At 37.3% G+C, this 25,784-nt stretch overlaps 1 protein-coding gene across 1 annotated transcript in view; it reads left to right on the top strand.

The window, feature by feature from the left end:
- Positions 1–8,900: 8,900 nt before the first annotated feature.
- Positions 8,901–25,784, top strand: part of LOC121431291 (iroquois-class homeodomain protein irx-3-like) — a 32,007-nt gene continuing 15,123 nt past the window's right edge. The window contains exon 1 of the mRNA XM_041628801.1: positions 8,901–9,391. Within this exon, the coding sequence (XP_041484735.1) occupies positions 9,370–9,391 (22 nt within the window). The 5' untranslated portion in view covers positions 8,901–9,369. The remainder of the gene's footprint in view (positions 9,392–25,784) is intronic.

The raw sequence follows: 25,784 nt of genomic DNA, 5'->3' as shown, positions 1-25,784 counted from the left end.
TGAGAGCGTTGTTGGCTCAGTCGGTTCGAATCAAAGATCGTGGGTTCGAGTCCACCCCGGATGGATGGCTGAAGCCAGTGCGTTGTGTGTAAATGTCTCTCCCATGTTTCATAGATACATGCTATGATACAATGGAGAACACTCCGTCCCTCGGATAGGACGTTAAATGGAAGCCCCGTGTAGGGGAGAGTCACCACCTTTGCACATGAAGAACCCACTGCATTATTTAATGGTATAAGAGTAGGGGAAGGGTTGCGGGTCATAGTGATTCAGTTCGCTTTTTGCCTTCCAGGCACAGGTGACGCCAAGACAAATAATAATAATAGATAATAACCAAGGAATCATCGTGATCATTATGTTTTAAATATTAGAACGTGGTATTAATACGAAAGAGCATGGGTCATATAGGAAATTAATCGTCCCTGCTGGAAAAAATACAGTGTGGTCACATAGTGGACTGTGCGAAGATATTCACACTTTTAAAATGCTCAAATTCAAGAGGGTGGAGAAATGTTCACACTGTGGACACCTCCACAGTGTGACCGTTGACATGTCGACTATGTGAATAGCTGATTCACACTGTTTAAATGCTGAAATCGAACAGTGCGAAGGTGATTCACATTGTGTTCCACGCTGTGAACAAACTGTGGGACATTTTCCAGTAGAGATGTATAATGGAAATTTGCTTAGCAATCTCCGGCGTTCAAACATATAAATGTATCCATTGAGGTGCTTATATATATATATATATATATAAATATATGTATATATATATAAATGATTGTATGGCCGTTATTATAATGAGATATTCAATACAATTCAATTTCCTGGATAAACCCATGCTAATAATATATTGAGTAAAATGAATTACCCAAAGTTTACTGACGCATTCGTCACTGTTCGTGAAGTCGTACGCCACGTATACCAGCACACTTTCCCCAACACTCCCTTTCCAAAATAAACGATATACATGTAATTAGAACGGTGTGAGCTGTTTATGTAGACACTAGAATGACGGGGGCGTCTGTGTGTTTTGTATTGAATGATAGTAGGAGAGAGAGAGAGAGAGAGCCAGCGCAATTTTGTGAATGAATATTTAACATCCGGCCCTTATAGTATGATAATCATGTTTTTCCCCGCTCTATCCATTTTGTAAAGGATGGAATCATATCAGATTTCTACAAAGATGCTGGTTCTTTTCCAAACTATCGTAACGGCTATTATTATATCTGGTATCCTAATTTTAGCCATGCTTTAGGATTGGCTTTCATACCGGGGGGGGGGGGGGGAGAACCCGTAATAGGAGGAAATTGCAATTTATTAAAATATAAAAAGGCAGGTATAAAAATAAAAGTACACACATTTCTATATGGTATACACATAAAATATGTTTTTTTTAATTAACATGAATAAATGCATTGATGAATCACTGAATTTCTAATAAAATTAGTAAATTAAAGAATTGAAATGGAAGTATTTGAATGAATTTATAGATTAAGAAAGAAAAAAAAACAAAGGCAGGGAGATAGAGAGGGGAAGGGAGGTGTGATGAATGGCAGGTAGAGATGACCTCTGTATGGTTTTGTTTTGTTTCTTACACTTAAACGTATTTCATAGTTTAGGTTGACCTATACTTTCTACACTCTAAAAAAACATTGGGTTGAAAGCTCCATGAGGGTAGTCATATGTCCAACCAACATGGGGCATTTCTTTGGGGCAATTTTTATTTATCCAGTGAGATGGAAATTCTGTCCATTTTAAATCGTAGCTTTTTAAAAAAATTACTGGACGATACTTCCCGCATTGGGTAAAATACTGCCTCAAATTGGTTGGACATATAATTACCCTCATGCTGTTTAGAATTTTACCCAATATGTATTTTTTTTTACAGTGTAATGGTCATTTGATAACACTGACGGGAATATCCACGTTATAATGGGTTTCATTACACTTGTTCCATATATCACCGTAATCACCGTTTTATTTCTACAAAGGAAATATAGGTAAATGAGCAATCAACGACAGCCATGACATATTATTCTCCCTGATGATCCCCTTGTGCGATACGATAGAGAAATAGATTTCCAAGCGAGTTACCCTACCCTTTTTGTCAATATTTTGCTATTTACTTTTTCCATAAATCTAATTTTCCTTCGACTACATATAGATATTTCGCACAACCGAGAAATGATTAATTATTCCACAAACATGACAAACAGCAAGTTTATAATCATCGATACATGTACCTCATCCCCGACAAGCTGTCGCAAGATGTCTGCATCGCCACGTGGTTCACATTTCAATACAAATTACTTTTCTGGCAAATGAAGTAATCATCTGCTATTTGCAAAAGCCCCTCTAAATGGGCCTTGATTATGCCGGGGCCTAGGCGAAATAACAATTTAATCCCGACGATCATACTCCGGCATTTAGGAGATGTACACATTTGGCAGAATTGTCAAAATGACAACTTCATAAAATTATCATTATGAGCAACCATCTGACACATCGCAAAGAAATAGAACTACGTTGGTTGTCAAGCATGGCTAAGTTGCTTCGTCATCGATTGGGTAAAACCTGGGATTGTTTTATTATTCAACGATATACACGTAGGCCGGCCTACACACTGTACATAACATTTGACAATAAATTCATCGGATTTGGGGGGAAATAATCATTTCGTTATCGCTACTTTAATAATGACTTTACTCCTCTGTGATATGAAATAATTATAGCAGGTATGAGGCATATACTTGACAATAAAAACATTGTACAATATAGAACGAAACAAAAACGAATAAAGGAAAGTAACACAAAACCGAAACGATAACATAATAATGACCTAATATTTTTTCATAAGATTAACCAATAATTAATGTATTCATCGATGCATTTGTAAATATTTATTAGCAGTTACATGATAAAAGGAACGTGTGCTCTATGTGACAGATCACATCTGGACTCTTTAGTGGTTATTCGCGTAATAATGATATCAATATGATAATGATATCAATATGATAATGATGATGATGGCGATGTTAATAATAATAATAATGATAATACTGATAATAATACCAATGATGATGATGATGATAATGATAGTGATGATATAACTGACAATAATGATAATAATGATAATAATATGAGTAATAATAATAAATTGGTGTATTGCTCATGATACCCCACCCAAAATACACTCATCATTCTCATAGCACCATGCAGACAAATGATCATCGCTATCTCTTATCCTGTATACAAATTATATCGATAGATTCCCATCGCGCAGATTTAAAGATTTGACGTCTTCTATATTTTGATATAGCCTTTCTCTCACTCTTTCGCTCCTGCTCGTGTCCCCATCTATCATAACTGTCATAATCTCTCGCATATGGTGCCAATAGACGTTTCTAGATGATTCGCATATGCGCTAGCAAATCCGGATATATCGCCAAAAGGATTTACTCTTGAACGGATAATTATTTTGCCATGCCCTTCTAAGTTTTCCCTTTTCCGTTCCTAGAATCATATTTTGTTACTATTCATTTCATCTTCCATCTTTTTAGTATGATAGTATATTGAATGAACTCAACGGTGGGTAAATAATACACATTCAAATGATTATGAATTCTAATTAACACAATTTTCTTATACGCATTAACGTAAAAGAAAAAAAAAATATAAAGGATGTATATACATGTAAATAGCTTTCATTCGAATTGCGGTCAGGGGTGACCCTAAAACAAGTCAATACATCAGTTTTCATAGTATTTCTTTATTGATAATTGCCATTTGTGTTTGTATTGCTGGATATTCATCTCGAATAGTATGAAGATCGACAGGGGGCCGTCTCACATTCATTTATGTATGATTATGATTAATTATAGCATCATAAAGAAAAAAGAGAACATAAATAAATAACCTTGTGAGCCACCTGTTAAACAATATAGAAACATGACATTAAGGGATTACGTAACGGGAGCATGAATTGATTCGACTTCCAGTCATGACTAGGCATGTATGTTAATATCATACCTATGATTCTAATTTAGCTTCTCTTTGAGTTTCTAATGTTTGTAATAATCTGCTTATATATAATAATTTGTTTTACTTGTGAAAAAAATAATGTATTGTGACTACCTCTATTTATATTGCTTGTGTAATTTTCATTTGCAATTGTCATTCTAATTATATACCACTTACTTCATTCTGTTAAAAAATTGAGTTAAATGTTTGCCTCTTTTACATTACACCACCCCCATGGTTGATTTTTCTCATTATTTTTTTTTTTTGAAAAACAAATATTTTGTTCACCCAAAACAAACAACAAAAAATGATATTACAGTAACACGCAGGAATGATATGCATAACATGAGTATCTATATTTAAGTATCATAAATATTTCTACATATAACTGAATGAGTTGGATGTAAATTGATATCATCTTAATTTGTCTAACGAAGTATAACTCCTGATCTCCATGAGTTAACATAAGAAAACGAAAAATCCGGGGTAAAGGTCAGCACTTGACAAAAACAACGAGATTCCCCTCTCAGCAGATCATTGCAGCAATTCTAAGGTTATTTAAATCACATTCATGCCCCAAGAAGTGACATAATATATTGTCTCCTATTTTTATTCGATCTTATGTTGTATTAGTTATTAAGTGACAACATGGGGCCTGCGATCACGCAATTGATACGTGAACCTTACTCTGGCTCTCCGTGAGCATGCTAGCTGAGGGCCTTTCACAAGAGTTCGAGGGCAATTCTGGCACGAAAACAAAACAAAAATCACATGATGCCTTTAATTCTGTGTGCTCCATGACAATTGCATCGATTGGAACCCCCTTTTTCCTCGTATGGAAGTATCATATAGGTTTGTACTCATTTAAATAAACACTTACCAAACATGAATCATGTATAAAAATGTAACATCTCCAGTTCCATTCACTTTGTACATGATTAGTGGTGTTACAGATAGTTTTCAATTCAATTCACTTCATTTTATTTACTGGAATATGTATAGCATACATGAATGCACTGTTGTCTGAATATCATTCCCCTTTCCTTTTTAGGCCTTCATCAATTTCAAGGTCTAAGCTTAAGATGAAGGTCTCCCACATTTCAAAATGTACTATGTTGTATATGTATATAATTGTATATATGATTTTTTCTGCTATTCTTTTGGTAAGAATTAAAACAAAATATCAGGTCTAAATATATTTTGATTAGATTATTAGATTGAATATATGTATATGTTATTAATTATATCATTTACTTATGTTATGCTAAGAAAAAAAATGATTTCACTTGTATATGTTATGCTAAGAAAAAAAAATGATTTCACTTGTATATGATTTTATTGGAATGTGGAAATAAATAAATCAAATCAAATCAAATGCACACTTATTGAAATAGAGTTTAATTGATTAGGGTGCCCCTAAAATCAGAAGCTTGAAGAGTGGGAGATCCAATACATAACAATTAAATTCTGACTGTGAGGGCCTTTCCCAAGAGCTGGGGGCAAGATACGGATCCCCCCCCCCCTGAAGAGATAGAACGAGAGAAAGTGGGAGAGATAGTGAGAAAAGAAAAAGAAGGGGAAGAACAAATTAAATATATAATACAAAACAATAGTATGATAGTCATACCAATGAACGACAATTTCATTAACCAAGGCCACCTACTTAATAAAATACTAATTCACGCAAAAGAGTAATTAGGCCTCTGTTTTCTCTCATTATGATAATAGTAATATTCCTTGCTCAACGGTTTGTTTCCCTTCTTAAGAAGGATTTTTTCATTATTGGTCACCTAACTGTGCTCCATCGACATGATCAAGTCCCTCAGCTTTCACATGCAGTAAACGGCCCCTGTCCGAAATGCATGCCAGTCACAATGGTGGCAGGACTAAACGAAAGCCGGTGAACATTGGCAATTGACATCGCCTTGAAAGATAGATGTATAAGTTTGACCATATTATATTGTTGCCATTATCAGTATTAGTGCATAATCAAATATTATCAAAATGGTCAATTAGTCCGACAATTTCAGATCTCTGTCTTGAGATCTACTCACATATCTTTATGCAACAATTCTGTTATCAGTAGCAGGGGTTGCGGAACCGGGGGATGGGGATCTGGGGGTTTACGTCCACTTGTTTTTACCGTGTCCATTCTCATTTCTACCATGGACCTACAACTATGATTCAACGATGCTGCTGACATCGGGACTCTGACGCCAGGGTGCCATAATGATGATCACTAAGGCCAGCCTGAACAAGAATAGGCGTCAAATGGATTTCGGGGGATCGCTCCTCTGGAGATGCTAGATCATTCAATAATTTCAGGTCACTATCAATACTCGACCCGATGACACATTGCTATTGTCCAGTGTCGATTGCTCACATAATTCCCAAAATGCAGCCAGATTTGCAAGGACCCCATTCGTTTTCACGTTATTTGTTGTCACTGGAGCCTTTGTTGTCCAATTTCCGTTTTTGGCAAGCATGGCGAGGGTCACGGAGATCTACGGAGGAGCATTAGGGAGACTTTACAGAGAAGTAACATACAATTCGACAGCTGACTATCTGGGATAAAACAAAACGTGGATAAAAAGTCAATCCTCCACATGATACGTTTTGATACTCGATTCGACTTCAATCCTGGATTTGCCTTTGGAGACCCGATGACAGTTTAGTACCCTATATTTCCTAAGACCGAGTGAGGTTCGGGGGATATTATACAGATATTGCCTACCTAGAGTTTGAATATAACATTTCCTCTCCCCGACGGAGTTATATTTTTCCCAAGGGAATATATTTTGCCCGAGGGAAAAATATAGCTTCGGAGGGGAGTTGAAATGTTATTTATTAAAACGATAGACCAGGCAATATCTGTTATATTATAGAGTATATGTGGATTCGCCATCAGAAATTGCATTCATCATCTGGCTCAAACCCGAAATTCTTGCTACAGGTCTGATCCATCTACGTCATAATAACACTAGCGCGTACATCAACTACCTTGTTGCGCAACTTGTATGCAGCGAGTGACGTCACCTTAGTGGATATAACGCCGCAATTGAAAATACTACGCGGTATATTCCCTGGGATGACGTCAAAACCTAGAATATAACAAATGCGATCCTCGCAGCTATGGTCACGTGATGGCGTATTGACCTATCACTGATTCGAATCTACATAACCTATGTAATATTTACATATATCAGCATGGACCTTAGGACCTACATGCTAAGCAATGCAATGTCATGACAAAAGATCTTCAGCGTTTCACCCATTCGCCACTACCCACTCCACTCCTCCCCAACCACCGCCCAAGAAAATATACAGATATTGCCTACCTCGAGTTTGAATTTAACATTTCCTCGGCCCCGACGGAGTTATATTTTTCCCAAGGGATCATATTGACCCGAAGCGCGCAGCGCTGAGGGAAAATATTATTCCGAGGGAAAAATATAGCTTCGGAGGGGAGTTGAAATGTTATTTATTAAAACGATAGACCAGGCAATATCTGGTATATTGTATAGTCTATGTGGATTCGCCATCGGAAATTGCATTCATCATCTGGCTCAAACCCGAAATTCTTGCTACAGCTGAAGATCTATTACGTCATAATGTATTTTTTTAAATACATCAAGCGCGTTCTTCATGCAATCGACGCGTTAACACTAGCGCGTACATCAAATAAACTACCTTGTTACGCAACTTGTATGCAGCGAGTGACGTCACATTAGTGAATATAACGCCGCAATTGACAATACAACGCAGTATATTCCCTGAGGTGACGTCAAAACTTAGAATATAACAAATGCGATCCTCGCAGGCGCAGCTATGATCACGTGATGGCGTATTGACCTATCACTGATTTGAATCTACATAACCTCTGTAATATAAGGTGTTAAACTATCATCGGGATCCCAATCCGGGATAATATACATAATCATATATCCCTTGACACTTTATGCTTCTAAGCGCTTTTAGCCAACACTGTAATTATTATTACAATGTAATTCTAAGGAGGTCATTTAAAAAGTTATTGAATCAAGAATACCACGCCTTCATTATATATGACGATGGCTCTCAAGCAAGTGAGCAATATGCTTTGGCATTTATAAGGAAACAAGGCATGGCATTTTAATGGTATCCTTGTGTTCAAGTTATTCATTTATTTATTATTATTTATTTATTTTCTTTTTGTTTACTTTATTTGTCTGTTTATGTTGTCTAATATTATAAAACTCGACGTATTTTTATTAACCTATTTATTATGATGATTAGAATCATTACAATTACGGAGGGGGGGGGGGGGGGCTGTATGTACATTTGTATTTGGAGCCCCGCTCCTAACTACACACACCTCACCCTCACATGTCTATGGTAAAATAAAGATGTACATGTACATCATAATGATATCGATTGAACTTATAAATCTATGGGGAGAATATGTTCTAAAATCTCAATCAGTTTCATGTAAATATAGACTACATCTCTTTATGTTCAAACTATGGCACATTTGGAACAAAGAACATCATCAGTTCTCGTTCCATCTTCCTGGTATACCCGCCTATCTATGCAACTTTATGCCTAAGCCATGCGCAGTTCTAGGTAATCTCACCAGTATCCAAATATTCCAAATGGCAAGTGACTGTGAACTTTGGAATATGTTGATGGGATCGTCAATGGATCATGAAGAACTGTGTTTACAACTCGAGTATCGGCTCCATTCATAGCGATTTCCTGCTGCGACAGAGCGCAACCACTCTGAACACCACCGGGTGACCTGGGATGACCTCATTAGCATAATGGTAAACCTGTCAGCCCCGCCCTCCGTCAGCCGCGCAGGCCAATGACAGCCCGACCTCGCCATGTGCTTACACGGTGTTTGTCAAAACATCTGTGAAGTCTAGCTGTGCGCGACATTCATTGACGATCGTAGTAAAAATAGGTGTAACTGAACTGCTCATATTGATGCGCTGCGATACGCAAGACGCACGTGCTCTTACAAGCCCTCCCTTCAACATCGTAGCGTCTGCAAAGCTAGAAACCCGTTAATTCGGAGTTGTCACCTCGGACAGATTCTACATTCGACGAAAATTCTCATGTTTGACAATTAAGCATCGAGAACCCGTCACGTTCATCTCATTATCTTACTTCATTGCCAGCGTGTCGCTTCTCTAAGAATTTGGACTAATCTGAATAGAATCACGCTGATTGCATTCGAACACCACTTATTCTGGTTGTCTCCTGAGCCCATCATCTAGGTCTATGTCGAGGTGGTTGGGGAGTTCACATTTTATGTCTCTTCAGTGAACACTGCGAAAAAGTCAACATACGTTATTTCAGCACGTGATGCGGATTTATCAAAAGAAAGGTGAGATTGATATTCTTTTTTTTCCAAATTCATTTATCATGTTTTGAGAACTGGAATTGCAAAGTATTTTCGTAGACATCTAACTTTTGATAATAGATTATGTTCGAAGTAATTGAACGTCACCTAAGGTATGTAAGGCTAAATAAAAAAATCCTCTAAGCTTAAAACATAATGTCCTTGGTCAACCATCTCTTTTCCCTTGCGTTTCTAACGCACTATTGTACCAATGCTGCATGTCTCGGAAGATGTTTGTATATCTATTCAAAACATCTCTATGCTATGTTTGCCTAATTTTGGATGCACTTGTTGACCGGCTGGCAATCTATTGTGCGTTGTATAAACATGCATGCTTAACCATTAACAATTCACCGATCTAACAACCAACATTACCTGTATAGTCACCCTGCATCTACACATTAATGACCTACCTCAAAATAGACATCTTCATCTGCGGAATAGTGTTGTGCCAACAATTATTCATTCGTCGCAATTTTCTTTTATTCCACGACCCATCCCATCAGATTATGCGAGCCTAATTTACAGGTAAACACTTTGCAAGTCAACACGAGTTGCCTATCGATAATCCCTACTTGTGTTGGCCAACGTGGAATAATTTGATTTTATTGCTTTGAGGTATCCGTGATGTATACGCGACTTTTCTGGAACAGGAACATGAACCTTAATTCAAACACGTGTGTGCAATTACGATTTATTTATGGAAATCAATTCTTAAAATGTAATTTCGACAGGGGAAGATATCCGTGAGCATTTGGTTTCAGTTCGAAGTCAGACCGTGAGACATAAATAGATATGATCGAATCCCAAACTCCCTTACCCTGAGAGTCATGAATGTGTACGCCGATAATTATTAGAAACTAAAGACGAACATAATAGGATCGAATGTCCATATGCTCTTATAAAATAATGGGTTGTAAATTAGAATGTTATGCGGCAGCTTCTGTATAAGTACATTCGATGAGTTGAATGATATGATATTTGATAAAGAATTGTTCTTAACATCAGGTGATGTGTGATGAGTCAGTACATGATAAGTCGGTTTATAGTTATATTGATATTGCGCAATGGTGATTGATGATGCGTTGTTAATATTTGTCTCGCGCCTTTCGATCGTCTCGTGGCAGTGGTACATGTACTTTGCTATTTTTAGAAAATACGTAGTCCTATTCTATCGGCTTAAATGTCCAGGAGCATAATTATTGCCTTGTAAACTTTAACTAGGCGCATACCTCCCAAAGTGATTAGAAAATACGTAGTCATATTCTCAGGGCTAAAATTCCAAGTAGCATAATTAACAAGGCGTATACCTCCCAAAGTGACTTTTTTTCAAATGAAGTAACCATGATAACACAGGGTCTGTCATTGATCATGTTGAGAGATTAGAAAATATGTAAATATGGGGATAAACTTCTATTCAGGGTATTGATTCCTACATATTGTACGTGGGACCAATCATTTTTTTTTTTGCTTTATGATTAGGCCTTTATCAGCAGCAGTATTACAAAAAAAGTGTAATAAACAATAATCCTGCTTGGCGAGACGTCTGAAGACAGACAACCACTCGTTAAATATTTTCACCAATGGGATTACAATTCATGAGGCCTTCAGTTGAATTTGCCTTCTGTACTGGGATCCTCCACGAGCAAATAAAAAAAAAACACAGATTTGTCATGCATCCATAATGCATGACTGGTATCGGAGTTACCTCGAAACTGTTAGTCATGCAGTGGTCACGGCACTATGTCACCGATATTACGTTCTGTGAATTTGGTCTATCCACTCATCGTGCGATGAAAACAAAGAATATCATGACGTATGCGCACTGACACATACATCATGCTTTATCTGAGAATTGGTAATAAAGAATACGAACATTTAAGGTTGCCGTTTGCACTCATTAAATGGTTATCATGATAATGGATGTAGAATATGTATTGACACGTAAAGCATGCTCATCGGGAATATATCTACAATGGTATCGAAGAAAGTAAGGCATCTAGGAAATTATTAAGAGTCTACGTTCGATGAGCGTATTTTTTTTCAATTCAGCTCCATGTGGCAATGAATAATGTGGGACTAGATGAGTAGTCATCTTGACCTTAAGTTTGTTATTAACCCTAATGTAATATTTTGTGCATAATACATGTAAGAGGTATATGGAAGTAATATACATACATATATATATAATAGGCCTATATGCATATAGTATGAATGACAGGAGACGGAACGAGATAGAGGGGAGGGGTAGGGATGGGATGATGAAATAGCTGTCAGGTCAGGAATCGCCTTCTTCAGCTAGAGCTGTTAATACCCATAACTTTTCAGCGATTGATCTACCTGATAAAACCGAGGTCAGCTCAGCATGGTCAGTGTCAACATCGCCCAAAATTGTAACAACGAATGAGAATCAATTATCTATTATACGGCCGTGTTATTAGATGTCATTACGCGTCGATAAAATTCTTTAATCGATTACCGGAATGTGGACTCAAATCCGAACCGAATGAAAACGATAAAAAGGCGATGATTACGGAATATAAATTTAGACAAATACGGAGTGAAAAAATAAGAGTTTTAGAATGGAAGAGGCTTTTGAAAGGACCGATCCCTAATAGCATCCATGCTAATAGTAATAGTGATATTATTTCTGTATTATACATCTGGTAAAATGGTAGCCCATAAACTCCACTTCTTGTGTAGGATGTTTTATTGTATGACTAAACCACACTTCGTATCTTACATCATATTTCATTAAAGGACAAGTCCACCCCAACAAAAACTTGATTTGAATAAAAAGAGAAAAATTCAACAAGCATAACACTGAAAATTTCATCAAAATCGGATGAAAAATAAGAAAGTTATGACATTTCATAGTTTCGCTTATTTTTAACAACAAGTTATATGAACGAGCCAGTTACATCCAAATGAGAGAGTCGATGATGTCACTCACTCACTATTTCTTTTGTTGTTTATTGTTTGATGTATGAAATATTTCTATTTTCTCGTCATTGTCAAGTGAAATGAAGTTTCATTCCTCCCTGAACACGTGAAATTCCATTATTTTAACATTTTGTGCTTCAGGCAAGGAGGTCCTAATCATCAAATTCGTAAAAATTGAAATATTTTTAATTCAAACAATAAAAAAAAAAGAAATAGTGAGTGAGTGACATCATCGACTCTCTCATTTGGATGTAACTGGCTCGTTCATATAACTATTTTGTTAAAAATAAGCAAAACTTTGAAATGTCATTACTTTCTTATTTTACATCCGATTTTGATGAAATCTTCAGCATTGTGCTTGTCTTATTTTTCTCTATTGATTCAAATCAAAATTTTTCTGAGGTGGACTTGACTTTTAAATGAAGACCAATGAGTGAATGGGATCATAGGTTTGGTTTCATCATGGACCTAATGAATATATAGGGTCCATGATTATACTCAAAAGAAAGCCACTGAGTGTAATATACAACCCCTGGCCTGGAAGTAACCATGCATACTATCCTTGTGGGCACGAGCCACACCCTGGTGGTTATGGAGTGGTTGGAGATGAGAATGAGTTACCGAGCCACCAAACTAGCCACCGTGAGCTTGATATACATGAAAGTATGAGTATATAATAATGATGAATGATTAATACATAAAATAAACGTCTCTGCAAAACCGCGTTTGTCGGCCGGAGCGCTGACGATTACTCTAGTTATGTGATAATTGGTGATCAATACGAATTTCCTTCATAGGCCCCTTGATAGCTAACTAAACCGCTTTATCATGGATAATCGGAAACCAATTCGATTCGATCTGGGACCGTGTCCCGGACCCCACCCCCCCCCCCCCCACACACACACACACACACGAATCATACCAATCAAGTCTCGTTTAATCGGGTTTAATAGTCGATACATTTGTCTGATCTCTATTTTAATTTCCGACATAACGTTTACCGGGTAATTTTAGTTTGGGGTTTATGCACCTTTGAAATTTAAGTTCATCATGTGATATAACTTTTCTTTTACTTTAAATATACTACCCCCCCCCCCAAAAAAAAGGTTGACTTTGTAACCTGCATGACGTCAAATGTATCATTTGCCATATCTTCAGCTAAATAGTGGTCGGTACAGACTACGAGTGTTTGCACGTCTAATTCCTAATTCTGACCTGGATCTGAGGCAGTCTGAAAGCAATTGCTATAAGGTATGGTCAAATGACGCTCCATTCACACCGACCAAATCGACTTTAAAACCAACCGTTGAGACGCCAGTCGCAACAACAATAAAGCTTTGATCTGCTTCTTGTAAGATATATTGGTGTGACTTCGGCCCGATATAAAACGGTGTAGATGGTTTAAGTCTGTTGACCTGACTGGAAAACGATGAGGGGTCGGGTAAGAAAGATGTTAAGAAAATCAAAATTATTTTATTCTAGGTTGATTCATACAACAGTTCCCTGGTACTCCTCGAAAACTCCATCGAACTCTGAAAGGTGTCAAGTATGAAATTGCCTTTCAATCTGTTTTTCAAATCATACACCCCTTTTTAAAAACAGTGTTATCAATCAGCATGTTGCTCGCTTATTGTTACGACCATCCGTCATTCATATTTTGACACCGTATTCAATTTTATTCCATGTTAAGTGCACAAACGTTGAACGCACACTGAACTCTTAATCGCATCAACGTGTCCTCTCACTCGATCGCTAATTTTCGAGAAATAAATATTTCTTTTTGAAAACGCAATGAATGGAAAATATGTAATACCACCGTGTTATCTTCACGGAAGCCCATCCATCCCCGATATTTTTTCATTTCCCTTTTTGTTAGCAATGACATGATATGAAGGCTTGAACAAGAAGGAAAAAGAAGGCTAGAATGCGAGATTAATTCGGAAAGAAAGGAATCTGTCATAATGGTATTCACATTTCAGACCCAGAGCTCAGAGATAACACCTTGGCCACAATTGAACAAGTTCATTTGGCGAACACCAGCCGTATGCTCTTGACATCAGGCTTATCGATACGTGGCACTGATCGAGTGCAGCATTGCCACCAAAAAAATAAGAAAAAGAAAAAAAAATATTTAGCGGCGTGTGGGAAAATGTGCGCATGCTCGTACACTTTTTTTCCAGGTCTGAAGTTTTGTAGTCTGTTGATTATTTTTAGTGGTCTTGAGACCAAAGTCACCGTATATTTTTTTTTTTCAATATCAAGAATACACCAACTTATATGTCGTGAAGTTTTCCAATTTGTTTTTTTTTTATTTTATATTTGGTCTTCATAACTATGAAATCTGTCTCTGGAAGACAGGATACCTATATCTACCGAAGGACCTCGTGCTTTATTTCACTGCAAGTGCCAGCTATTTTCAAAATGATGTAGAACCAAGACATCAAATCAGGTTTTAACCTTGATTTTCATCAAATTCCTTGCGCATTTGCTTAAATACATGTTTTTTTTTCTTCAGGTCTTGAATTATGTTGATTGCATGTCCAAATAATGATTTAGGATTGGGGCGACGAGATCTATATCTTTCCGTGAAATCCAGGACAGGGCCTTATAGTGAGCGATGTCAGAACATGGATATACCAGTCAGAGCAACCCATCCACATTTCCTTCTTCCTGAAACGCTTCCTTCGAAACTGACACCGGACTCCTTCGGCTTTCTATTGTCTGATATCGACTTATCATGCACACTGAAATGCGTTTGAAGATCCCAAAGTACTTATTTTCACGGAAAAACGACGTATTTCAACGATTTCGGTTTCACCTGATTTCACAAAAAATGAACAAAGGATTGAATGAACAGAGTTTTAAGCCTCTTTTAATTTTAGTTGTATTGGATTAAATACCATGTCGAAATGTATTTTTTGTCGTAACAGCAATTTAATGATTTTCTTTTTCCAATTAATATTGACGAAGTTTTGAGCCTAGGTTTTGAGTTTAGTTGCTCACCATTCATTGTCTTGGATTGTTTGACCATTGACAGCAAAATGTATTTCGATCGAACTCAAGTTTCATACGGTTAGAGAAATCATCTACCCCAAATCTGATATGGCCTACTATACATGTACATTCAATCCAATCCAAATTTCACACGGTGTTTTTGTCGAATTTCTTCACCCCGAAATGACTGCATGGTTGTCATCGTGAGGCAATCTGTGACTGTCAAAGACACATTGAATTAAATTGGTTATTCTTTTGTTATCGAATACACTTCATTGATCTGCTTATTCAGTGATTCATGATTTATGACATGTCCCATTTTCGTGAGAATGAGACAACGGTGTGTCATTTTACCTGCACATTTCCGGCGCATTGTCTTCTCTCTCTTTTTTTAATGGGGGGGGGGGTTAAAAGAATATGCAAATAAAAGTCCTAATCGATCTTTGTTGCATCGTTCCATCAATCGTGACGAGCATTCACCACGTGACAAATTTTCTTACAGCTTGTAGATAAACACGACAGAGAATAAGGAAGACTTCACTGTATTATTTAAAAAAACGGAAAAAATTGATTGTCCTCGATTTCTTTGTCACTCTGCACTGCTTTGTCAGTTTGGATAGGTATCGAGAACCAGGAGGTAAATATGATGCTATCGCATCCTTCCCCAAAACGGGTATGTTGTACGAACGTCAAGAACACGTATGGAGTGCCTCCTTTGAGCCACGATGTGGGGTGACATTTATATGGTTGCATGGGCGTCAGCCTTTTGATTTTAAAATAAGATATGAGACCACCACAGTGTAATATCACTGTGTGAACTTTTTTTTAACGAAAATTATTTCTTTATTGAAAGGACGTATCACAAAGTAGTTATACTTATGGTTAAAAGTATTGACACCACTCACTTGTAGAAGATATATTTGTGTTTTCTAAACAAATTGTTCACCCAACTTCCCAAGGATTAGCTAAGCTTATTGGTTAACATGTAGGCCTATAGCTGTATAACACATAAATGTATAAGTAACGTTTTCTTTACCTGATGTTTTTTTTAAGAATATATCCTACTCAACAAACTCCCGGGCTCGATTTAAGACAATATCTCTATAGTTTTATGTAGGCTCATGGCAGAGTTTTTTTAGGTATATTCCTGGATCACGAGATTTTGGGAGGTTATTTCACTTTTGCGTTCAGAAATCGTCACAAATTGTTGCGGAATTTGAAAAGCATTTAAACAAGATGACAACGAGGTACGTTTTTGGACGACATGAAATCATAAAAGTTAGAATGGCCATTCACAACCATTGACATGTTATGCATCAAGTTTTGGGGTTGATATCTAATTCATTTTGGCAGAAATGTACCTCAAGGATGTGTCCTTGGCTCTTTGCTTTTCAGCACGAATACATCATCAATACCAACATGGCACCATTTATAAAGGTCCGACGACGAAATGGCCCCGGTTGTCTGATTATGATTAATTTAAAACATGTTCGTTTTAAAAGCCGTCTCTTTACAATTGTCGTTTCAGTGATTGGGTCAGGACGGGGAAGGGGTTGGCATGGTTGGTGAAATGATTATACCGGACACTTCGTGGCTTAAATACAAGACATCCCCAAATAAGAGTTGGTTTAATTGACCTCACCGTCAACACCTTTATATAATGTTAAGTGTTAAAGTGTTCCTGCTTACGTACACACAATTTAATGGTTCTTTTGAGGTTCTTTTAAGGAGTCGAGGATTGTGAGGGGTTTCATTTAAAGGGGGGATCAGCTCTGAAAGGGGATAGATAACATTGCGGGTAAACATTGGATCAAAGGAAACCATACCAAGGCAATTCTTGGCAAGGACGTCAGCTTTGGGGCACGTTCAATTTGAACCCGCCATTTGGGTTAGGGAAAGTCTCGATAATGGACAATATCACTTTTCATTCTCCATCGTGTGTTTAGTGCATTAATATTATTCGTCAAAGATGTCCAATCCTTTTAGGAGATGTTGATCGATATGTAGCTATAAGAGGACCTCTTGATGTATATATATATATATGTATATATATATATATATATGCACACATTTGTTTTGTTGTTCTTGTAACATACTCCCGAAGCCGCCCCTTCATGTGGCGTCAATTTAACAAGTATCATATTTCCACCCCTTCTAAATGCTTCCTATATCATTTTCCCCAGATTTTGAAGAGAGAGAGTAAATATGGTTTTGAGATCAAGGAGGCGGTTCTAGATTGCTGGCGGATGTTTTATTTGCGACATTATCCAAATCTCGTGGTGGTGACGAGACTGAATTTTATTTGGTTCTCTAGAACATCATTAATTTTGTTAAATCACTTCGAGCTTCCGACAACTTTGCATTCACAGTGGATAATTCTTCGGCATACAAATGTCAGAACGGCGCAATTATGACAGCTCTTTGGAGGAAACATATTAGCCTGCAAAGGGGATTACACCAATCAATAGATGTTTTTGCATTCGGGATAATTATGACCCATTATGCTTTGCCCAAAAGATCTGGGTATTGACAATAGGGTAAACATGGACCAATGCTTTCAGTTTACTTTGTTAATATCGGCGTATCGGTAGCGGGGTAATTGTGTGACCATGACGGGTAATTGCACCAGTTGATACCGCCGTGGTGGTATCAAATCGACTCCTTTGGTCCTTAGATGCCAAATCAATTAGCGAAATACCCAGTAGGTTTGACAATAGAAATCAAATAGAAGAGAAATTGAGCTGTAATAGGGCCATTACATCGTTCTGTCTCCATATAAATTTTTATTTCTCTCCTTTTCTACCTGTCGTCTGGTTGTGTTTAATGATGGAAGGTGTGTTAAATCCGGTCAGATGCAAAACCTGTGACTAAAATGGGGACATGACCTTTGATTTATCGGATATCAGGATGATATAAACCCTTCTTTAGAAAATTATTCGCCTTTTTCCCCTCCGTACATCCTGTCTCGCTTTAATAATCAAGTACTTTGTATCGCCATTTTGTTTTTCATTGAATTATTATGTTTACTTTTAAACATTAAAAAAATGTCTCAAATGAAAAGAAATATATTTAAGCGAAGAAGCCCCACATAAATTTGAGAGTTGAGACAAGTTGCCAATATTTAGATTCCTTGTCGATGGTCCTCTGAAATCGGAACCATGTAATCTGAATGTATGGGCAAAGCTGTAAGCTCATCCGGCGGCTGATCAGCTGTTTGAACCACTCGTGGTGCCCGTATGCCAGTGTTTACTCCTTAACCACACCCTTTCGGCTCCGCCCACGCTGCAAGTTTTCATTTGCATCAGCAGCTTCTGGAATTAATCGTAGTATTTCACTACATCAGGCATTTAGCGCATGTCCTAAGGTTCTTTCTTAAACACCATCTGACATTTCAAATTGTTAAATCCCTCCCGTTGTTCCGCATCTCATGTGCCTGCCGATATATTGTACTTCTTTACCTGATTACTGCGCATATCCTAAACGATCTAACAAAAAGGAAGCAGGAAATTTCATATTCAACCATCATGATCATAGAGTTACACAATCTCCATAATACAGAGAAGGTGGATATTTCGAACTGATCAACAAATTGGGCTGATATTTTTTTCCGATGCTTACAAGTTACAACAACCCAAAGCCCTAGTCGTGGTGAATCTGACATCTGGGGTTCTTTTTATGTTCCAGAACCACTAATGAATCATGACATGCCTATTAGATAAGTACTTATTTACCGCATTTATTATATACATATTATTTGCCAAGGTGTCACTTCTTTTTTGACATCAACAGATGTGTCACCATCTTTCCAATTCATAATAGCCAACAATGCTATTGAGTTCTTGGAATTGCCACCATTATTATTCATCAGCCTTGTTTTTCAGTGTTTCCCTCTTTCTCGTTTCAATGGCTGACTCAATTTACAAATATAGGAATCGTTTCACTCTGGTGTCTCGGGCAAAAAGCGCGATTCTTGATATCGTTATGCGTCGGAGAGAACAATCGAATGAGACAACGCGTCAGTCACTCCCCAAGGCTAGTATGCTGAATCTTACCTGTCCACGTTTATTGTAAGGAAATTATATTTCACATGAAAGCAGTATGACATCGATAACGTCATCGAAATCATGCGCATTAAGGGTAGTCGGCGCGTGGATTCTTTTCAATTACAAAATACGCTCAGAATTTGTTTTTTTTTTGAAGCAGCATATCATTGTTTTCTTTTTGGTGCAAAACCCTCAGAAAATGCAATCAAATTGTCTTTTCGATATCCATAATTACAATTACTAAATTGTCTTAGGGCATGATATTTTCATTTGATGTATTCTTAGAAAAAGGGACACTTGTCAGAGCGGCGGGGTCCCATGCGTTTGTGTTTTATTAGATAAATATCGGTACTTTTTCTTCCTGTTTGGTGAAATAATGGTAAACCAAGAAAGACATGCCTCTGGCTATTTACACTGAAATATGGGCGAACAAGTCTTTGAAAGGCTATCGTGCAATTAAGATCGCGTAATAGAGCATATAATTTCAGCAAATTACAATAGCATTATTTTCTTCGGCGAGAATAAAACATAACGAGCACAAAGAGAATGTGATTTACAGGAGAAAAGCTGTTGGAGAAGAGATGAAATGACCACCGAAAGACAACAAAGATTACAAAAAAAGTGAAAACGAAACTTGGTTCCGATTTTCTTTGCAAATACTGGGCTTGGTTGATTCCTATATATAATATGGAACTGGAAACAATTTTCTTTCGGGGCATTTTTCAGAATCATTATTTGTTGTTTTACCTTGCATAATAAACTTGATAAAATTGCAAATACTGGCATGACTGGATTGCCTCCACCTTTTTCAAGTCTTTAAACTTTTACCTACATTTTTCTATTGAAGTATATAAACTTCTTCGTAATTCATTGAAAGTTTAAGAACAAAATGATGATTTATTATACTATCATACTCTACCCGCATCTCTCAGTTACTATCCTTGCTCTATCTAAATACTAATTTTCATTCAAATCGTTGTTACCAGAATGTGAATTACTAAGAAAAGGAAACCTAGTCGTTCATTATATAAGGTCTAGGACGTGAGTGCCACTTGTCATTTAATCCTCGAATGACCTGTGAATTATAATAACTACATGATCATGATGATGAAAAATATGAAATTGATAGGCATATATGAAAAGTTGTAACTAGATACATATAATTATGTATCTAAAATATGCGTAAACATACATACATACATACATACATATATATATATATATATATATATATATGTGTATATATATATATACATGTATATATATATATATATCTAAAAGTTTCACGTATTGGCTTCTCTCATAGTAACAAAATATGCTGAAGATAAATGGTAATGCTTTCAGTGCCAATATAGTTTTTATTTACTCAAATTTTCGACGGACCTCCGTCTTCTTCAGGAGTATATACAATGTATATATATATATATATATTATAAGTATATATGTGTGACAGACATGACAGGTTTTTCTTGACACGTCCAAGCGACACATCAGAAGGGGAAACAATCCGTCTTTATATCCTCATGATTTTCAAATATTCCCGTGTCAACATCAACGCCATTTAAATTTGCCTTTCCTGAATAAGGGCGTGATGGTTTTTAAAGGCGATTTCTGACAGGTACAAAAAGTGGTTTGATAAATGTTTGTTCAATAGATTCCAAACTTTAGGTCATACCAGATCCATCTTCGTCAGATTCTTTTGAAAGGCGAGTGCGAGAAACTAGGACGAGCTTTCAAGATTTTTTCTTTCTTTTTCTTTTAAATAAGAATTAGAATTTTGGAAAGGCACACATGAAAAAAACGGTGATAATTATCTTGACCCTGTCCGCATTTCGTTTTGGGAAAAGAATGGTCAAAGTAAAGGTCAAAATATATGGGAACAAATATTGAATCGGGGTGAAGTTGTTATAAAACTTATAAGAGGGTATAGAAAAAAAGGTAAACAACTCTACAGGATTACATATGAAAACACAGTAATGACAATCAAAATTTGAAAATGCATGTAGTGATCAATACCTGGGATAAATATAGGTGTTTTAAAGTTTAAACTCACAAACATTGAAAAGTATCACTGAAAGTTGTTTTCGACAATAAGCCTAAGACTCTTTTCTTGTTTGTTTTTGTTTAGGTGTTATAACGCGGATTCTCAGATCACGTAATTATTACTTAGAAGTGCATTAATGATCTGATATATAAAGTCATATCATCACCAAATATATAATTATCTTGGAAACGAAAAAAAATAGTTATGTAATGAATATCAAGCTCAGATAGACTCCTAATATATTCAAACTTCATAAAACCTACCACAACCAATAACAGAAAAAAATGATACCCTTTGTCGCAATTGAAACGAGGCGGAAATGGTTTTACTCAAGGTCAACTGTCATGTAAGGTCTAGCAAAAAATAAAAATAAGAAAGTCACAGTTTGAGTAAATGCTCATGAAAAATGATCAGTAATATTATACGTTTTACCCGCAAATCCGACGCCAATTTTCTCGAATCGGTTATCAAAGGCAAGCGAATAATTGATTTTTCACTTTTTCTTTGTCTAAATTGAAAGTGAAACATGCCCGTATAATCAAAGCAGTTGATGATCAGTTTCCCTTGCTTTTTTCAATTCGTATACGAGAATAAATTGTAGGTATTGTGAATAAGCATGCCCGCATATTTGATATACTTCGTTTATTTCAAGCAAATGGCACAGATCATGCCGACCAGGTGATTCGTTCGCGTACAAGCTCTCTCTCTGCACTTGGACGTCTTGAGAGTGGACAGATCAACAACAGCTGAAAATTTTCAGAAAATAATCATGTTCATATGAAGGCGTATTTGAAAATAACTTATTCGCATTTCACCTCGATTTCTAACCCGACTCGCAACTGTTTTACTTCGACATGTTTGCCTTAAAATACCTGCCTATACATGTAGTTTGACTAGGCGATAGTAATATCGTGATTTTCGATCGATTAGTTGAGCCATGGAGGTGCTGTGGCCGAGTGGTCTAAGGCGCTTGGCTATACATGAAAATGCCCAGGGTTCGTTCCCCGGCCGCGGCAGCTATGCCCGTGAGCAAGGCATTTAATCCACAATGCTCTTTTATCCTGCTTTCAAATAAATGGAAATGCTATATGCATTATTGGTAACTAGGTGTGAACTTGCTTAAAAAAGATTAATCATGTCAATTCCAATTGGAATCAGCTGCCTCTTGGTCATTTGGTAGGGTAAACCAGTCATCAATGTACCATATGTATCGTTTGACAGGAATCATATACCAAAGAAATTGAGCGATCGAGCGACCAGTACAATCTATCGCAAAAGAGTGTGATTACTTCACTCATTGTTAGAACACATAGTTGATATGGGTAGCCACAATCTTTATTTGCCTAACGTAGAGGGATACAGTTGGTTCAAGCATGTAGGTCCATCATGTCCATGGTTCAAGGAGTGGAAATGGGCAGACCATGTTTTGGAGCTGAAAATCGGTGGGTCCCAAGTTGGCACGTCAGCCTTCAATGATGCAAAGTCCATAAGATAATGACCCAGACGCTTGCTTCGCCCAACATAAATATTAACATTGCAGTTGTAGTTTCTCTTCCTCCACCACTTCTTGGCGCAATTCCAAACATTTTGACGTACTATGTTGTGACTGGGTGGTAAATACAGATAACATGGTCTTGGGAGTACATCACTCCTATTGCGTTTGTTCGCCGTCAGCAAACTACATTGCATTATTGTGGTTCATATTGCTTCGATACACAATCGACATGACTGGTTTGTAGGTTTGTACTTATCCGTTCATGACCTAGTGTTTGTAGTAGTAATGTGTTATTATTATAATTTTAGACATTGTATTAAGAAATGATGTGTAACTGCATTGATTTATCAAATTTTAGATAACCATTTCAACAATCCACGTTCACGTTCACAATTTTACCGTGGAGTGTTTACAAACACTGATTAGCCGCCCTCATGCGGACGTGTCAATGTGATAGGCCTCCTGGCAGTTGCCAATTGCCAACATTTATCGTGATTATCCCTATCGTCGATTTACCATAAAAACGGGGAAAACTTGAATCGTCAAATATCATAAAGCCATGAAAAGCTAGACTGCAAAGACGATTTATGTCAAATGGGAAATAAAATAAACCCTTCTAGGTATTTTCGCCGTTTAGGAAATAGGAACTGTTTATGGCATGTAAATGTCTAAACCTCACTTATTTATGACAGCATTGTGCCAGTGATCTTGGCTATAACCGCCTTTGCCAAACACTACCTTGCAATCTTTATCTTTACAGAGTGGATATTTGTGTTGAACATCCCGTCTTGAATCATGTATGAGTATTCGGCTATTTGAACTCAAACAGCGCAAAGTTTTAATGACGTGTGGTAAAAAAGCATCAGCGAAATGGGTTTACCAGGGCCGTGTTGAATCAGAACTTAATATAGTGGTTCACGGTCAATGTACCTGCGCCACTGCTCCCTGTACCTATTGCTCTGAATACTGTCACAATTGGAAGTGATAAATCTATTCACCCGGTTTTCCTGCAAATGTGCGATAAAGTTTGACTTAAATCGTCTGTCAACTGTAGAAAAGGTAACCTTTGGGATACCCTGTAATGTACTAAAGTTCGCGGAACCTTCCCGACATAGCCTCTTTGCAGACTTCCAAGCCAGACGTCAATGTGGTACTCGACTGTAAAATATTAATATTGCTATTGAACAATTGCATGGTCATACTATATGCACCTGTGTGATGAGAATGACACGTGTTTTGAATGGCGACACTTGACAGCATCTTCTTGGTCGATTTTAGGGGGGCAAAATATTATTTCTAAGAAGTTCAAAAATATGATTTCATGGATTGACGACTAATCTGTCCCTCGCCGACTTGCCCTTCCACTGGCAGTTGGACGCATGGGAGAAATCAGGACTCAAACTTGGCAAAAGATTTCATTATTATCCATCGGCCAGATGGGAAGTGTTTTAGTAAAGGGAGCACTGGGGAGGGGCAATGGGTGTAAGAGGGGTGAAGGGGAGGCTAGAAGGTGTAAAGGTTACTCGAGTTCAGACCGGGGTTCAGTATACTTACACCTAGAGGTGTATGGTTTTATGTGGGATGTGATTTGAGTGGCGTTGATGATTTGCCTCGATTTTCTGCAGACGTCATCACCATCAGCACATTTCTTTTGCGATCTTGTCACGCACACACTAAATTGAGACATGAATTATGATTTATTGTGTCTAATTTAAGAGTGGTTGCACTTTTAACCTGCGCTCGCTGTGTCAAGCTGTCACTAAAAAGTACAAGCTTCTGTTTGGATGTACGTTGGCCCAATGCAATACATCATGTAATGTTGCTTTGCCTAACCTTTGCTTTGAAGCAGTATTCTTCTCAAAACGCTGAAGGGTTACATATTAAGTTTTTCTACAAACCATTGTACATTGACTTAAAAAATCATGCATAATAATTAACATTTTTATAAATCAGGCTCCAATACTTTTGAAAAAAAAGAACAGAATATGAATTGGGCATGCATGCTGACTGTAGAATTTGCACTCGCAATATGCACTGATGAACCGAAGGAACCGTCACCACGATGACATTTCCATTTTCCACGTCTTGGGGGATTAAGCTTGGCCTGGAAACAGTCGACCATACCAGTCTCATCTCGGGTTCCCGGCCGTTGAGATTCCAGGTCCGAAACCTAATCTGGAGCCACGCGAGTTGGACCAACAATGGCCCTTGCTCCTGACCCCCTTGGAGGTTTTCACTCGCGCGTGGTATCCTCTTTAGATATGACCTGATGACTGATGTACCCCTTTGCCCCATCCTCGATGCCCCATCGGACTCTTTAGATCACATTCTAAAGAAAATATCCCTTTCAGTGTCCAGTTTCATTTGTTCAGAGTTATTGGAGACTTGCATTTGTGGCTGCGTGTGCGCTTGTTTGAAATATTTAGTTTACCCCCTTATAATGCTGCTCTATGATGCTGTTTTTTCGGTCCAAGATGTAACGGAGAAACAAAAAATCTGAAAATTTAGTCAATCTTTGATGGGCGTTACACGCTGATTGAATTGTAGACAAATTCGGCATTTTGGAAAATGATTTTGCTTTCCCATTCCATTTGCTTATTCTTTCTTCTTTCTAGGATCCCCAACCCGCCCAACACGTTTTAGATGGATGACACTACATTATTATATTTGATTACTTGAAATTAAAATTGAAGTGAAAAGCGATCAGGTTGCAGTTCCAATGGGGCATCATGCTGGGAATCTATTTCATTATCACATGGCGCCTTTCTCGGCAGTGTCATCGATTACCAATAGACTTTAATTTCGATATTTGGGGTGGAATTTGTTTACATTGGGGTAAGGCCGCAGCAGGTAAACGGT

The sequence above is a fragment of the Lytechinus variegatus genome, chromosome 17 (assembly GCF_018143015.1).
Source record: "Lytechinus variegatus isolate NC3 chromosome 17, Lvar_3.0, whole genome shotgun sequence".
In the NCBI taxonomy this organism is placed as follows: Eukaryota; Metazoa; Echinodermata; class Echinoidea; order Temnopleuroida; family Toxopneustidae; genus Lytechinus; species Lytechinus variegatus.
Note: the sequence above shows the minus strand (reverse complement) of the source record. Positions and strands in the feature narration are given on the sequence as shown.